This window comes from Anser cygnoides, chromosome 2, assembly GCF_040182565.1.
Source record: "Anser cygnoides isolate HZ-2024a breed goose chromosome 2, Taihu_goose_T2T_genome, whole genome shotgun sequence".
NCBI lineage: Eukaryota > Metazoa > Chordata > Aves > Anseriformes > Anatidae > Anser > Anser cygnoides.
The window spans coordinates 27,795,462-27,812,681 of NC_089874.1; the positions used below are offsets into that span (position 1 = coordinate 27,795,462).

General features: G+C 36.6%; 1 protein-coding gene across 7 annotated transcripts in view; it reads right to left on the reverse strand.

The window, feature by feature from the left end:
• Positions 1-771: 771 nt before the first annotated feature.
• ICA1 (islet cell autoantigen 1) overlaps positions 772-17,220 on the reverse strand; it is a 72,531-nt gene continuing 56,082 nt past the window's right edge. For 6 of the 7 annotated variants that reach the window (XM_048075400.2, XM_066991756.1, XM_066991757.1 and 3 more), the window contains 7 exons: positions 15,853-15,902; positions 13,075-13,137; positions 12,926-12,967; positions 8,752-9,033; positions 3,475-3,573; positions 1,569-1,704; positions 772-936 (listed from right to left, as the gene is read on the reverse strand). In XM_048075400.2, coding sequence (XP_047931357.1) covers positions 1,583-1,704; positions 3,475-3,573; positions 8,752-9,033; positions 12,926-12,967; positions 13,075-13,137; positions 15,853-15,902 — 658 coding nt within the window. In that variant the 3' untranslated portion in view covers positions 772-936; positions 1,569-1,582. The remainder of the gene's footprint in view (positions 937-1,568; positions 1,705-3,474; positions 3,574-8,751; positions 9,034-12,925; positions 12,968-13,074; positions 13,138-15,852; positions 15,903-17,220) is intronic. The other variant, XM_066991755.1, reaches the window with a different exon arrangement.

Consider the following 17,220-nt stretch of genomic DNA (forward strand, 5'->3'; position numbering starts at 1 on the left):
GAGAAGACCAGGCTGCCCATTATCCAGTATAATACACTGCTAAACAGCTGAAGAACATCTCTGGCAAAAATGGAAGTACCTTGAGACTTTCCAGCTATGTGGCACCTTAAGAAGGATTTTGAACATTACAGATTTGTACAGAGGTGATTAAACTTGCTGAGGGTTCAGTCAGGTGGATCCCAGTCAGTCCAGCTTACCCGTCCACTATGTAGCATGTAGCTTTTTAGCTAGAACATATCAAACACACATTAATACTGCTCAGTGCAGCCACCAGATGATGTTCTGCTGTGCTTGAGAAGCAGGCCGGTTCTGATAACTTCTATATTTACAAAGTTATTTTGAGGCTTACAATGCAGGTACGTAGTTATCTAATAGACCATGAGAAATGGATTAACTAACTGAGCACACAAATTAACCGGGGATGAAAAACTTCATCAATGTAAAAGAAAAATAAATTGAATTAAAAAAGGCTAAATATAATAAATTGCAAAGCAGATCCTATACGGTACACATAGCAAACATGCAGAACTTGTGATATTGTACCTTCTGCCATCCTTTTCACCTTCCTTCACTGTAAAAGGAGAGAAGGGAGGCAAAGAGAGACCATCAAGTTCAGATTTTCTTACTGTCCTACTGCATCACTATTCAGAAACAGTGTGAGCTAATGATATGAATTATTAGGTACTCTCTAAAAACTAGTTATATGTTATCTTCAGATGCTTGTTACATACCAATTCAACAGCACACCAACATTCCAGGGGGAATAAAATATATTTTTTTGTCAAAATCATTTTATTAAAGAGTTAATGTCACAACAAGCTCAAAATAATACATGCTTCAGAAATAAATTTGATGAAAAACACTCTGAACAGAAATATGTTTTGAAGGCATGGTAAATCATCAGTTGCAAGAAACTTCTGCAAACAGGTGCAAATTCTGTTGGTGCAATGGAAAAAAAAGTCAGAAAATAAGCCTTTTGGGTAATACTTCCGTTTAGGTAGTACAGTTTGTCTAATAATTTAAATCAGAAAGGGCACAATTTCCATGGCTGCATAGACCCAAATGTATTTCTTATAATTAGCTCCAGCACAGATTTTTCACTGTGAGTACTAACAAAACAAATTCAGTTGACATCTTGACATAGCAGTAATATATATATATTATAGATGTGATAGATGTTTGACGCATGCAGCCTCCTTAGTTACATGATATATGTATTTTTTAATTTACTCAAGAAACATTATAAAAAAATAGGTTTGCAATTTGTATTTCACTCCAGTGTTAGCTCTGCATCACCTCAGGCAAAGACAGTGTTTCAGCAGATAATTTAATTTGGCAAGAAATCTGCCCTAATTCTTAACCTCATTTTTGTAAATCCACGTAGAAAATAAATGCTAAGTCTTTATACAAAACAAGAGCAAATAACTGTACGTATATAAAAGGGGATTTATTCCCTTTAGTTTTGTTATCATGGCACATACTTCATAGTTTCACAACAGCATACTAGTTTTCATTTAGTTTTTTTAAAACCCAAAAATAGCATTGATGAATGGAAGAATGTGAGTTACCATAGGCAGCTGACTCATGCATTAAGCAATTCATGTTCTTTATCAGTTTTCCCAACAGCATCAGGATTGGATAACGGGTCAAGGTCAGCAAAGAGACTGAACCAGGCAGTCAAGTCTTTAGGATTCCTTGTAGGTTCTGGAAAAAGAAAAAAAAAAAAGAAAAAGGAAAAGTACAAACTTGGAATTCTTGCTTGTCAGCTATTTTAAAACAAAAGTGACTGAAAGTTTGACTGAGGTCAAACAAACGCCATGCTGTTGTTTAATTTATTACTAAGGGCACTTCTGACAAGAAAATCAGAATGAGTGATTACATGTTAAAACACCACCTTTAACAGAATATCGAACTTTAGTAAGAATGAATGTTTTACATCTGGCTGCCTGTGCGCTTTATATACCTCCTGCCATGATAAGTACAGGAACACTTTAATTAAAAATAGAAACAATCTCTCTCTGTCTAGCTTTGTTTAGTGAAAGGTATTTTACTTGTGTGTGCACCTGCAGGCCTGTGAAAAACCAAAAGCTAAGCAAACTCTACTTTACCTTACCATCTTACAGGCCTGAATTCCTTAACCTAAATCCAGTTCATGTGACTGTCCTCTTCCCCCTGTATATGACCATACAATGTCATTAGTCATGTCCCAAGTATGGCTTCTGGTATTAGGGTATATTTTTTGATTTATATTTAAAAAAACAAAGTGAACCAGGAATATGTTGAATACCAGCAACAGCTGGACTATTGCATCTATTGTGTCTATATTGACATATAGATGTTGCAGAGGTCTCCTACCTTCCTGCTTCCTTTGGAACCTGATTGTTCCAAAAAGGTAGATTTTCAAATTAAAGAGGAGGTGAGTTTGGCTGCTATAAAGAAGCTACATCACCACTTTCTTTTTTTGTGATCTCATGCTTAACAAACATTATATTCATAGAGAAATAAGATGTGGAGATGTGCTATTCTACTCAGAAAGATAACGTTGCATGCTAAATGAAAGCACCCTTTGTGCTATGAGGAATTCACGTACAGAATAGGCTCAATTTGGCATGATTTCCATCTTCGTGTCTGCAAGGCTAGAAGATATGTCACCTTCACAAACACAGATTTTGAAGTAGCTGAAGGCTGTTCCTTTTTCTGGTGAAGCTATTGTGGCTGTGACATCTCACTCATTCCCAAAAGAGCTCCCAAAACATCTTAACCATCTTTTTCTACTGGGCTGAAATTAGTCAGTCTTTTAATCCCAGGAGGCAGGGGAAGGAATACACATTGCTCCTTCCTTCTGCACTGAACACCTTTCACGTAGCTTTTGTTTGAATATGAATGCAGAAAATATACTGCAAACTGGCAACAAGGATGCAATGTCCTCCTAGTTTGCCTACCCAAAAAACACTAGTCAAAATAGTGGGGCTTGGTATCAGTTGATGACAGGACTCTTGGCTCACTTGCCACAAGTGAATTGCTTCATTTGACTACTGATATGATGCATGTTATCAACAAAATCTGTAATCAGGGCTCTTCTGCCTTATCAGTAGCCTGTATTTTAGCCACAGAGTCTTCCCAGAGCTTCAAAACAGCGTTTAGCTTAGACTAAGTGCATGCAGATGCTATTCTGTATGACTCAAAATTAAAGGAGTAGAAGAAACTGTTGTTTCAGCTCCCTTGTTATATATATAGCACACTACTCTTCTGACAGATTAGCAGCATTGAAGCCTACAAACAATACACAGATACACACGTATTATATGTATAACTGACACCGAAAGAGTAATTCGTCAGTAAGCACAAGACTCTTGATATGTAACTATTACAAAAATAAGTTTTATTATGTTAGATTAGGTGGGAAGGCTAGAAAGATGCATGAGTCACAGCTAAACAGGAAAAGCTAAATAACTGAAGAACTAAATGACTTACCACCTTTCATTGGCGTCTTGTTAGCGTTCACATTCAGGCTGTTTGGTTTCTGTGCTGGCTGTGGTATAGATGGAGGGCTCCCACTGTTAGCTGCCCATCCTAGGATTCAATAATATAGCAGCGTTAGTGTTAAGAATTACTTTGTCAACTCTGCCACCCCGCTGTCTAGCAGCACAGAGCTCACACCAGCTGATGGAGCAGAGTATTCTGTTTTGGTTATGGCCATTTGTATCTTTCCTCATACACGAGAAATCAACAGTCAGATTCTGCAGAAAACAGAACAGAATAGCTGTGGAGTGGTTTCTTCATCTCCAGATCCAAGTAACTGTACTCTTCTCAAACCTTTAATATGTCTAAACAAAGACTTTTTTTTCCCCCTCAATTCTTTTATCCAATCACAGCTAATACTGGTTCACAGAAATGCCGGTACAGTAATCAAGTCAAGCATAGCTGTAGAGCAAAGAATATCAGTTACATTTGGGCAAAAATATCATACATACTAAACATTTTTTCCTCATTCCTTTACTTTTACAGTTCCAAAGACTTTCATTCCAACTGTTCCAGAAAACAAGTATTTTGTGAGCCTTGTTTTTAAATTAATTTTAAAATGATTAATTCTGAAAAAGTTCATTTGTTGCAAAATAACCTGAAGAATTTAATTCTAGATGCACTGTTTACAGTTAACTTAAAACTAGGTTTTAATTGAATATTTTTTAGTTATCCTTCATTTGTAAGGATCTTCTCAGCAGGGAGAGAGCAATTATATGGTAAAAAGTGAAACTGTACTCACAATTTATTGTTCCTACATGCATATTCTATATCCACAAGAGAGTAATGATAACTACAGTTATTGAAGCTGGATGCTCTAGGCTGGCAAAGTGAACTAGGGATGGCATAGCGTGGATACATATTAGGAAATAATGGCGCATTTTTATCCCTGGTTTAAGGAATTTAAATTCTTATGCTTTATCACATTTAGAGGACAAACAGTCACATTTTTAACACCAATGTTACATTACAGGCCTGTATAGATAGCTTTTATTTCTTATTTCAACTTTGTCTCCTCTAAGTGTTGCCTGGTCAATTATCTGTCCATCACAGGGAGCTGCTATATCTAACTCTGCAGTATCAGAAACAAGATATTCATCTGTACATAGAGCTAGCATTTCCTTATTCAGTCTACAAGTTCATGCTCTCACATCATTTTTCTGTTCTCTTCTTCCTTTCTCCCCTTACTTTCTCCATTTTTGAGGCTGCTGTCAAATATTGGTACCCAGCATCCTGAGAGCTCCTGCAACAGCTGCTAAGTCACAGGAACCCTTCCTTCCTCTAACAGATTATTCCCTTCACTCCCTGATCTGGCCTTGACTCTAAAGGGCTCGAGGCCCAAGCAGTGTTGTTAAAAGGGGGCAAGAAGAATGTTTCCATAAAACCACATAGCTTAAAAAGGGAATTTTAAGCCACAAACATCCTCTGTATCTCCAAGGAGAGGAAACAAAAACTTGTTCAAAATCTGGATGCAGAGGGCTCACAAACATTTGTTCTAGGCAAAGATGATAATGGCTTATAAGCCAGCCTGTGCCTCCTAAAAATGAGGTTTTAAGAGTTTAATCTTTCAAATAAGCAAATTTGAATCATAACTAATACAAAAGTATGGCATTACCACTTCAGAATGACATACTTTTTCAGGCATTTTCTCTCTTGTGTTACACAAGAGAAGACTGGCAGAGGAGATTACAAACAACTAGAGAAAAAGTATAATGCTTTTGTTTCTTTCCAGATATATCGCAAGAAAGTGCTTTATATATCATGGATGGCAACGGATAAATTGAGTGGCTGAAATGAACAGGGCCAAATCCAAATTTCATATAAGTGAATGGGAGTGCTGCTCAGAAACATCCTGTGCACGTTCCACTGCCTTCAGTGAGGTCAGGAGCTGTCTCCCTAAGGACTCACCGAGGTGAGTTTGCATTGATGGAACTGGCAAACCATGAGGCAAAACACTGCAGGGCACCTAACTCCTTTGGGGCCTTCCTTTTGACTCCCTGGCCTGAGTCTTGGCAAGCAGCATGTCCATGAGCGATGCTGTGCTCCAGTTCTCTGTTCATTAGAACACAGCTAGCTTAAGCACCACGTAGAAAACAAAAAGGACTTAACCAAGGAAAAAAAAAATCCAGCCCAAAGTGTTCCACAAAATAGCTGATGCTTTTGTAACGAAGGTTTTGGGAAAGATTGCCACTGCTTTTTTATGAAATACTTTCATGGATTTTATTTTTAGTGTCCGCTCACGGTGAGTTACAGAGAACAAAAGCTTTGCCTTTCAAAACCAAATTGCAGTCTTTATCAAATCGCAAGCTCTTGCTGGCCCTACGCCTACTCTGGTTTGCCTGTTCACAGGATGGATTCATTACGTGACTAGACAAAAGATTATCGTTGAGACAGCAAGGAAACCAAACAGCTTACTTTTCAGCTAGCATCTTCACAAAAGCTACCACAATTAAATTTAGAAATGGAAGCAGTGCGCTGCACATTTTCTTACCAACCAGAACACGACCATGTGTAGGTAATATAAAGAGGAATTCTCAGTGGTGTAAGTAAGTAAAGGGGGCTATTTACATTATGAAAGAGAAAGCCAATGCTCTCTGAATAAAATGGCAAGGCAACCAAATTACAAAGCTGTATCTGGAGCGGAATATAAAAGATTTGCTGGGAGCATGCTTTGTTTCTAATATTTATACATATTTTAAAACAGCACCTGGTAGTCCCATAGCAACTCAAAGTCCCATTGTGCTAGATCCTGTCCATAAATACAGCCAGAGAAAACTTGGAGCTGGGAATTCCTGAGCGTAACAGTTTATAACCTGCATAGCATTGTGCCTGTTTTACAGATTAAGATCTGAGGCAGAGAGAAAACAAAGCCCCAAAGATTTATGAGTGTGCTTAACGTAAAATAAGTAAGTAATCCCACTGAAGTTAATAGAAAAGTTAATGTGCTTAAAGTTAAGCATGTGAGTTTTAAGAATCTTTATGGTCTTAAGGCCAAATTCACACAGGAAGCATGCACCATCTAGGCTCTACTGCAGCACCTCACACTGAATAATTATTAAGCATTATCAATTAGGGGAAAAAAGAGTACAGCAGTATAAAATACGTATCACAGGTCCTCAGTAAAATATCCATAAATCATATTCTCTGATCTTTTCAGCTTTAATGTTTAGATATGTTTACTCTGCAGTTAGTATTTTTTTTTTTTTTTTAAATAGTCTCTGTTCCCAAATTTATTGGCAAGGTCAAATTATGAAAGAAGTGCTGTGAAATTAAATGCACTTTAAAATTCAAGTTGAAACACAAATGGACAGAATTTCACTTTCAGTTAAAAAAAAGGAAAGAATTAAAAATATTCTGTAAAAGTTAGTTTAAATAATGTATTTCACTTGGCAATTAGAGTCATCTGGGAACATGCTGATTATCAGATACAATCATGGAGTTGATTAGCCGTGACTTTTCAAATGCCAGTAGATCAATTACTATGATCTTCTGCCAAAACCTTGGAAATTCATTTGAAAACATCAACATATTTTACTCTTTTAATACATATTTATATTTTTTCTTATTCAAAACAATTCTGGGATATTATATTGACTGGAACTGATTTTCTATTTCTAGTGTTTCTTGAATGCCATATATCTGACTTCTGATTTTGAAGTGGCAAAAACACAGCCAATGTCACTCTCTCATGCAAATAAAAGAGATCAGAAAGGATACACAAGTCTGTTTGCCACTTACACCTTAAAAATATTTTATCTTCAAAATCATGTTTACATTTAAAAACATGCAAAAACTAAGCTATAATAATAATAATAACACAAAACACAATCCAATCTCATAATATAGCTGCTATTTTTAGTTATTTGCTTAAAATTTATGTCTCTATATCAAAAAAAGATGTTTCTCATTGCTCCTTTTTCTCCTTTCAGTAGATAGCATGTCTACTTCTGGTCAGAAACTGTTCATTTTGACAATGCAATGACTAAACCTCGTGATTTTTTTCTGTTCATATTTTATGGAGTCAAATCCTCTCCAGTCCCTCTTTGCTCTATTAATCATACTCCTATATGCATATATCACTATATATATATCCTGTATATATATATATATCCTCCTATATATCATCACAAAATTGCGCAGCACTGCAAACGTCACTTGCCCAGTTCCCATCTAATCATTGAAGTCAGTGAACCCAAGTATTTGCATTTGGGTGGGTGGGGGGAGGGAGTTATATCTGAATTAATTATAACTTAAACTTTCTTATTTTTGCCAAAATGGCACAGGTCACTTCAGAGCATGTGTGACTGTGCGAGTTTCATGGGTTCCAAGAAGTAGCCTTCAGGATGAAATCAGTCTGCTAGTCTCCCTACAGTGCTCTTCCCCAAACGAGATGAAAATGACTGTTGGGGCAGGGCCCCAAATGCCAAGCTTCTCCCCTAGCTTGCAATGCCCTACAGAGAAATCTAAGCTGGCAGCTGAGGGTGGTGGGGAGGATGATGGTAGTTACTTTTGGCTCATTACCATCCGCCTCCCTCCCCCAGGGCACAGAAGCAATAGGAAAGATTTCCCCCAGTATCCCTCCCACATATTCCCCTCCCCACAGCAGCAACTTGGAAAGGCCAAGAAAATGAACAGCACAGAACAAGGTGGAGAAAAGGAGCTGTTACCTGCAGTGGTAGGCAGAAATGCAGCCTACGAGAGGAATCCACCTGTTGCTAGGATGAAACACAATCCATTCTACCTTACCCACATACCTACATTGCAACAGTGTTGGATGCATTAAAAATAAGGCAGCGAAAGAACGCAATTGATTTTCATTAAGTTGTTTAAAAATAGTATTTCCAGACAAAATACAGTAATCATTTTTGGTTCTTTGGCTCCTTAACAGACACAGCAGCTGTGTTTTAAACAGTAAAACCTACTCAAAACATATTGTCTATTACAGAAAAAATGTCTCAAAGGCCTACAGAATATTTCAGAAAGTTTACTGAAAATATACAAGGCAATTATTTGTACTTCAGGCTTTAGACTAATTCATTCAACACTGAGTGAGCAGGGCTTGAAAAACAAATACACATATTTTTCTCCAGGCCACACCTTACTTTAACTTCAGGGTTTCTGCAGCTCTGACACGATATAAGACAACACCACTCTTACAAGTAGCAAAAAGACATACTCTAAAGCCCAAAAGCAGAAACAAAGATCTAACAAACCAAGATGAGCTCTCACCGTGTAAAGATGACTGCAAGTCATTCATGTTTTGGTCTAACAGCTGTGAGGGCAAATAGCCTGATGGTGTTGATGCCATGGACGATGAAGTGTTCTCCTCATCTCCAGCAGAAGAGTTCATGGTGAGATCAGTAAGCGCAACCTGTCCAAAAACAGCTGTCCACTCTTTGCTGAATTCCCCCTCATCCAGGGAGGAAGCGTTGAGGATCTCATTCAGTAACACCATGTCATCCTTATCACTAGGTTCCGACTCCAAGGGCCTCACAAACTGATCCTTTGATGCTGTCTCAGAGCAAAACAGAGAGTAAAGATAAATCAATTTTTAAACAATCAAAGAACAGAAGGAACATTTAAAAAATACCCAATCTATTTTTTATATATTAACTGAGATGGGATGTTTTTCTGTGAATATTTGTCATTTTCTTTTTTAGAACCAATTCTCTTGAACAGCTGGGCTGTAGCTTAGGCAACAAATTATTCCTTGATTCTCTTAGATAACTTCACCGTTCAGACTCATTTCCCATTAAAAAACACTACAAATACACTTAAGAATCTATTAAATGTCCCACCAAAACCATTACATAGTCCAATACTTAAAAGCATTGGAGAAAACTACTTTTATGTTGCTTTTTGATGCATCATATAAAGTTCCTCTCAAAAAAACATCAGATTGGTACAAACTGAAAATAAAGAACAGTCGGGGATGATTCTAGAATTTTGTGAGAACATATTTAAGACAGCCTTTATGACCTTCTATTCATTGCTTGAGTTATTTTTTTCCCCACGAGAACAGGTTACTCCACACAAAGTGAGATTTCTACACTGTTCAATGCTATAGCAACTCTTTTTTTTCTTTCTTAGGCCACTGAGAAGTAACTGCGGCCACTTTCCTTCTGATTACCCTTGTTAGTTTTTCCTAGTACCAAGAACTGCAGCAGAGGAATCTTAAGCTGACATTCCTTAAAAGCCATTTTTTTCTTATTTTAGAAATGTTAAACAGTTATATAAAATAAATGAAGCTTGTAACCAGGATTACAATCCTTTTCTCTAGCTTACAAAATGTTTGGAGAGTGAAAGAACTATCAAGGAATCCCAAGTGTTATTTTACTTGGAAACATTTAGAGCTCCATTGTGGGAGTATGTGGAGGACAAAAATGGTGGTTAACAACGCTGATAATGCTATGCTACTAAAACCCAGATCAGTTTATCTTAATTACACTCATTTCAAACTTGTGGTAAGGCGCAGAAACAACTTCAGTTTTCCAAAGTTCTGGTAGGTCAGCTGAGCTCTCCAAGCTGCATACAGCTTGCAAAGATGTTTTAACCCTTCTGGGTTGGGATAAAGGATGGATAGCAGCAAAGTGGCTGCCATCAGAGCAACAGGTCATTTGATTTAAACGCAACTACCTTCTCAGGAAAATTCTCTTATAAAAGCTGTAATCATTTGTAATGAAATGGCTGAATTTGAGTCATAGGAGAAAAAAAGTACAAAACTGTTTTAAAAATAGGCTGATGAGTCAACATACACACCTACATACTAAGAAACAAATAAGCCAACACATAATACAAGGATTTTTTAAATTGCTGAAGTTAACACTGAGGTTCAGCTCCTTTCTAATTTACATTTTATATTCTCTGACAGGACCAAAAAACTAGAAACAGAAATTTTACAAACAAATCAATTCTTCTAATATTCCCACTAGACTATAACTAAAACCACATAAAACAACTTCTTCTCATGAACTTTCAAGCACTTTCCAAATTTCAGATAAATAGCAATGAATGTGAATGTTCTCCCAGCACCTATAATTCTCCCAAGCTTGTAGCTATTCCATCATGTGAGGAAGAGGGGTGTGTCCTTCCATAGGGAAAAGACAATTACTATTTCTAAGACATGTAAGAACTGTGATTTCTACTGGACAGCACCATCTCAAAACTGCTTTCACTAGGCCCCTTCATGAACTTGGAAGGAGATTCATACGTGAGCATCCTCAGTAACAGATCTGTTGAAACATATCACCAATAGTGTGCCTAACCACAAATTACGTTTACTATAATGGAACAGAAGTTCTGCAGCAACACGGCTCAGAGCGAAACTGTGCTTCATTTGGCTATCCCATTGCAGTAGTCCCATTATTACTGTGGGAGAAAGCAAAACATATAGATTTACATCTGAAGAGCACTTAGATCTTGCTGTACTCCACGTGACCACCAGAAAAGAAGAGTGACATACTTCGTGTCTCAGCAGTCTTTCTGGTTTTCCTGGGGAGAAAATGCACACAGAGTAGGGGAGGACAGGGTGATGCTTATGTTGAGACTACCCCAAGTAAACAGCAGTAAGCTCAACTTGTTTGCAATAAAAGTTATCTTGAAACCAGTCTTGCTTATCAAGACATTACTCATGTGGTATCTGCTAGATTACTAGAATGATATGGACTTTTTCACCTCACCCATAAAACTTCTATTATTTCTTTTCCTGTTTCTCTGTTTTCATTGCCCATTTTCACAGTCAAGATCCCTTCTTTGCCTTCACATGCTGCCCCTTATCTTATAAATGTCCACGAAAAAAACAAAAAACTTCCAGTAAAACACTGAAAAAAAAAACCAATGTCACTATATTCTATTTTGTGTTTATTTGAACAAGCCTCTAACAATCCTCATGCTCCTTTGCAAAGATGCCTTATTTTGCTAGTATTTGAAAATATTCATAGGAAGAGAAATGAAAAATATTTACAATGATACATGGTCTGAAATACAGGATAAAGACTACTACCTTCTGAAACACACAAAAAAGTGTGTTTGGGAGCAATTAAAATAATACAGTATTCACTAGCCTAAAGCTAGCTATTGTGTGAAATTAGGGTAGACAGCTGATATCATAACATTAACATAAGCATCTTTATCTGATGTAGCTGTCCCACAACTGCTTTCATATTGACATAGCTATTTCACTTAAAAAAAAAAAAAAAGAAAGAAAAAAAAGGAAAACACTTCTAACTGACAAGGCTAAACTTGTATGACCAGTAATTGTATGCATTATCTATATCTGCTCTAAGAAGGTCCAAGAAGGAATGCAAATGATTAAGGGGAAAACCAGGAGGAAAAAGGCCACACACTGACCTTTTTGTTATTAACCACAGAAAAGAAGTAATCACTACCTTATCTGTTCACAGATTAGGACTGCTATCTGCACAGGTAGCTGAGGATACTTCCCCTGTTTTTGCCTTCGTGAGTGAAGACGTAATTTCCCCACAGTGCAAGAGACTGCTTGTGGCAAATCCAAAGTCAAAGTGTTTGCAAATCCACTGTTCCTTACCCGACATGAAGGCAGTGCCTTAAATACTCCAAATAACACTCTCAGGTTGACTGACTAAACCACATGGAGGGATTTTTTCTTTGCTTGTTTTTTTTGCCTTGCCACAGGTTTTTCTTTTTGTTGTTCTTATGATTGCTTTTGCTCATTCTTCTGAGATGAAGGAAGTGAAGAGCAAATAAAGAAACTATGAGCAATATCCTTACTCCATGTGAGAACTCAATACAATTTTTTTGCCTAGATGTTTCATATGTTACATGGTAAAACAGCCCCTTTGGTACAGCATATCCCCTTGAGCTGTCACTAATCTAACAGAAGTTTAACAATAGGAGTAGAGTCCAGAATTAAAGACTGCTTTTGCATGGGTATTTGAGAAAAGCACAGCAGATTTAATTAACTACGTGGCTGAAAATGTTACCTGTTCTTACATGTTTTCTAAGAGGATTTAATCATTTGTTTCTTATATGTCCATTTCTGATATAAAATCTTGTGGCTACAAAGTATTGCCAAGTGAAGGGTTGGGGTACAAAAAGAGAACTAAAAAGAAAAGATTTTGAAAAGTTATAGGAAAGGTAGGTTTACAGTGGAACTTACTTTAATGGGGAAAATGCAATATAACCTTGAATCATCTCTTGCATACCAATAAGGTATACTTTATATTCTAACATCAGCTTTAGTGCCTCTGTAGGTTTATGAAGCTGAGCTTCTTTTAACACTGTTTAAAAACCGTAACTGAACAATTTCATTCAGAAACATATGAACCCTTTAGATTAGGAAAACAATTAACATCTAGGATTAAAATTATACTTGAAGCCTGCAATGGAAAGGCAAATGAAAGAGATATACACAAATGTTTCATACCATTTTCTTCAGGTTGTAGGTCTAATAAGTCATCTATGGCACCTAAGAGCAGGAAATAAAAAAAAATTAGAAAGTAACATAAGAAGACCTGCAGTACACTGACAATTATGATATATATATTTAGAAGTAGTTTTCTTAAGACACTTCACCTGAGTTCTGCTTGTGATTACAATTTCCTTGTAACTTGGATAGGGCATCCTTGCCATCGGCAGCTGTAATCAAGATCCATAAACATGTCAAATTACACCTGGCACAAGAATATATGTTCATAAACAATGTCACTGTAAGTTCAACATGCAACAGTTGTTGGTATTCATGTTTAAAATTAACCTCATCGCAACTGATGAAAGACCCAACCTAGATATAAGCATTTTAAAGGAAGTCAAAGTTCTGATCTTCCTTTGAATTACCAACTGCCACACAAGCCCATCTCCAGGCTAGGTGCACCCAGCTGAGGCAACTGCAAGAATCAGACAGGTCTCTGCTTTTCTGCAGAAGCAGAGATTTTTTATTTTATTTTATTCAGAAGCTTGTACTCGCACAGGGCAGGAGAGAGCACAAAAGTGTCCAGGACCTTGTCATTCCTTAAATTGCCTTTCTTGACCATACGTCAGTTGAATGGCATATATGATGGAACCAATCTTAAACACAGCCATAGCACATTAAAGGCAAATGCAGAGCAAATGATACAAATTGGAAGTTATGAAATAGGAGCAGTTTATGAGGAATGCTATGAAGAAACAGCTCCATCACTAGCAGTGCTATGTCTGTTATTTTAGGATGTACAGAGTACATCAAGAAAAAAAAAACAACTTAGACTTACTAGTATAGGGAAATGGAAAAATTTAGCAGAGGTATTACAAAATACTTCAATTCCTTTTAAAGGTGACGCAGAAAGAGACAGAACAAGGTATTTACATTATGGATGATGCTGAAATATATTACAGTCTGTAAATAATTGAGAAAGGTTCTAGAAAACATCTGCTAATAAAATATTTTAGAAGTCAGATTTTGCATCCAGGAACGCTAAAATATATGGTAAAACAGATATTTGATCTGACTGATTACTTGCGAAATGGGTGAAACTTCAGAACACCAAAAAAGTCCTAATATGGTGCCACTATTAAAAAACACTCAAACAACAACAGTAATTAACAGGGTGATTCAAATAACTGTAGGTAACTAGGCGCTCATAGCTCATCATTACTCCAAGGCAAAACATTAACTGATTTGATAAAAGAATAGGAGCATAATAAATGCTCCTATAATAAAAGGTATTTTTATGGAAAGCATTCCTAGTTTAAAAAAAAAAAAAAACACAAAATGACTAATTCCATTCTTTGATGAAACTGTGAGCTTATTTTAGTGAAGATATTTGTTTAGAAACAAGTTGACTTTGCACTGCATAGTCTTCCAGCTAAAAAGTTAGCACTGCATAATAACTATAGGGAACATATTGAATAGATTAGGAACATGACAACTAACAGATGTCAAAAAAAGTTGTTAGCAGAAACAACTGCAAAGTAGAAGTGTTTCTAGTTTAGATCTGCAAGGTTTAGTGTTATTTCCATTGCTTTTCAATGGCTTTAACAGTCATCTGGAAGTAAACACAGAATCCCTCTTGAATAAAACGTACAAACAACTATAACAGACTGTTAGAGGTGGTCATTCAGGCCAGTCATTGAGTTTCTATAGTCAAGCTGGGAGAATTTAATACCACTAAGCCTTAAGTTATATCTTGAGGAATAAGGAATACTAGCTGTGCTCCAGAATGGAAGAATGAGTCGTGGAAATCTGTGACCAAAACGACCTGAGTTTTTATAAACAACGACAAAATCAAATATGAGCTTCTAATATGATGTTACTGAAAAATGAAATATTCCTGGAAATACAAAAAGGAAGGTGATGAGTTGGAAAAAGGAATGTGATTTTACTTTCTAGAAACACTATTGGTGAGACCAACATCAGGAATGTCTTGTACAGTAGTATTTTTCAAATTTTAAAAGGAATGTTGGAAAGTGGAATGGAAACAAAAGCTTCAAAACTAAAGGTCTAGAGAAGATGTCTTAAAGACATTAATATGGTTAGCCTATCAAGAGGAAGGTTTGAGGGGAGTTTTGAGTACTTTTTAAGCACCTTTATGGAGGATGAAATACTCCATGTTGAAAGGTTCTCTGTTAATTTATTAGATAAAATATACTATAAAGCCATGGCATAATTTAGGCTGGAAGGATGTCTGGGAGTCATTTTGTCCAAGCCCCTTGTTAGAGTACAGCCAGCTATAAAGCTGGATCAGGTTTCCCTGGGATGGGTCAAGTCTTGAACATCTGCAGGGATGAAGATTCGACAGCTTCTGCGGGAACTTGTTGCAAACGCTTTGCCACGCTCAAAGTGAAGCTTTTTTCTGAGTATCTGACCAGAATTTCCTTCTTGTCACTTGTGTCCACTGTCTCCCCTTCTTTCACTGTGCACCTCCAATTGGAGCCTGGCTGTGTCACTGGATAATAACCTCCCACCAGGTCATTGTCAGCAGCTGAATAGGACTTTGCCTAACTTAGCCAGAAGTTCCACCAAATTTAACAAGTTTTTAACAGAGTGGATATTTAATCACTGGGGTAAACTAGCAAGGTAAGTGGCATACTTTCCTTGTCTTGACATCTACTAATCAGAAAATCTCTTCCTTGAGGACATGCCCAGTGTAAGAATTACTCTTTGGAAGACAAACTATTTGACCTGTCTGAGAGTAATTGAATGAAATGCATTAGGATACAATATATAAGATATTATGTTTAACAGATCTTCCTGGCCTTAAGTTTTATGCATTTATATGGATTTGCTTGTTGAAGCTGAACGTATATTAAATAACAGAAATGAAAACAACATAAATCATAGCATTTAGGAAGTTATGAACACATGAAATAGAATACCTGAATAGTCTGATTCCTTGGTATGGCTCTCCTCATCTAATGAAATCAACCTTAATTTGAAAGAGTAAGAAAAAAAATTGAGAAAACAATTCTAACGCTATCATATATTTTTCTCTTTTTGCTCACATCATTATAGAATCATATCGACAACAAATAAACACTAATTCATGTGGATTCCTGCATTTGCTGTATATGCTGATTTGTTGTTAAATTTTATTGCTTCATTGGCAGAAGTCTGTTGAAAACCAAAATAATATTGAAGACCAACTGTCAAAACCTACCACTTACCTATCTGTAATGAAAAGCATAGACCAAATCTGGAAAAGCAGAATATGCTCTCATAAATACCTCTAAGGAGGTATAACCGGTCCACAGAAAAACAATTTGCACCCGTCTTTTTAACTTTGTAACAGTGACTAAATAAAAACAACCATCACGTGAGTTTTGTCCCATGACACCAGGTTTCTAAAGAACCAAATCAGTGGTGTTGATGAAAAAGCTCTTGCGATAAAGAAAAGAAAAGAAAACAAAAAAAACCCACAAAGGTTTACAAGCAATTCTTACACAAAGACAAGTTAGTCAGGCCAGATTCTAGTATAATGAATGTTTAGCATGAATGGAAATATCGTGAAGATTTGAAAAGCTTTATTTTACTTTGCATCATTCTTCTAGAATCTTAGATGCGTGTTTATGCTTTGATGGATACACCAAAATTTTAAGGAAATGCTATTTTACCCAGTTTAATGAAAGGAAAAAGATAATTCATAAGTAAAAAAACAGTGAAACTATTACGTGGATCTGATGTATTTGCTGGTAGATGCCAATGCACAGATTTTGCATAAATCATGCATTTATTCTAGAATTTTATTTTCAACATTGAAGAAAACAATTGTTTCTGAAATTCTCTATTATTGTCACGTGAGAGGCATCAGACTCAAGGAACTGCTGTGAAAACAGCCACCTGCCAAATGGTACCTGGCCAAGTCATTTCTCATCTGCTTAGCTCCAAACCTGACCAATTTATAAACTGGTTTTGGTCAGTGGATGCAAATCTAAGCAAGCAAAAAAACCTGAAAAACTGAACTCTTTCAAAAACTGTTACTATAAATAGCCAAGCAAAATACACTAATTATCAGCCAAGCTGTTCTCTGCTTTTTGACAACTGATCCTTAGCTGGGTGCTTCACTTAACCATGGATAGTCAAAACAACAGGTGGCAGCAGGATTGTATCAATGTAGCATCTCGTCGCAACTGAATCCTGATGGTCCCATAGGGGAGGGATCACATCTCATTCTCCTGTTCTTCTCTCTCTATAGCAGCCCATTCATAATTCTCTCTCACCTCAGAGCTACAGGTAACCCAAACCTT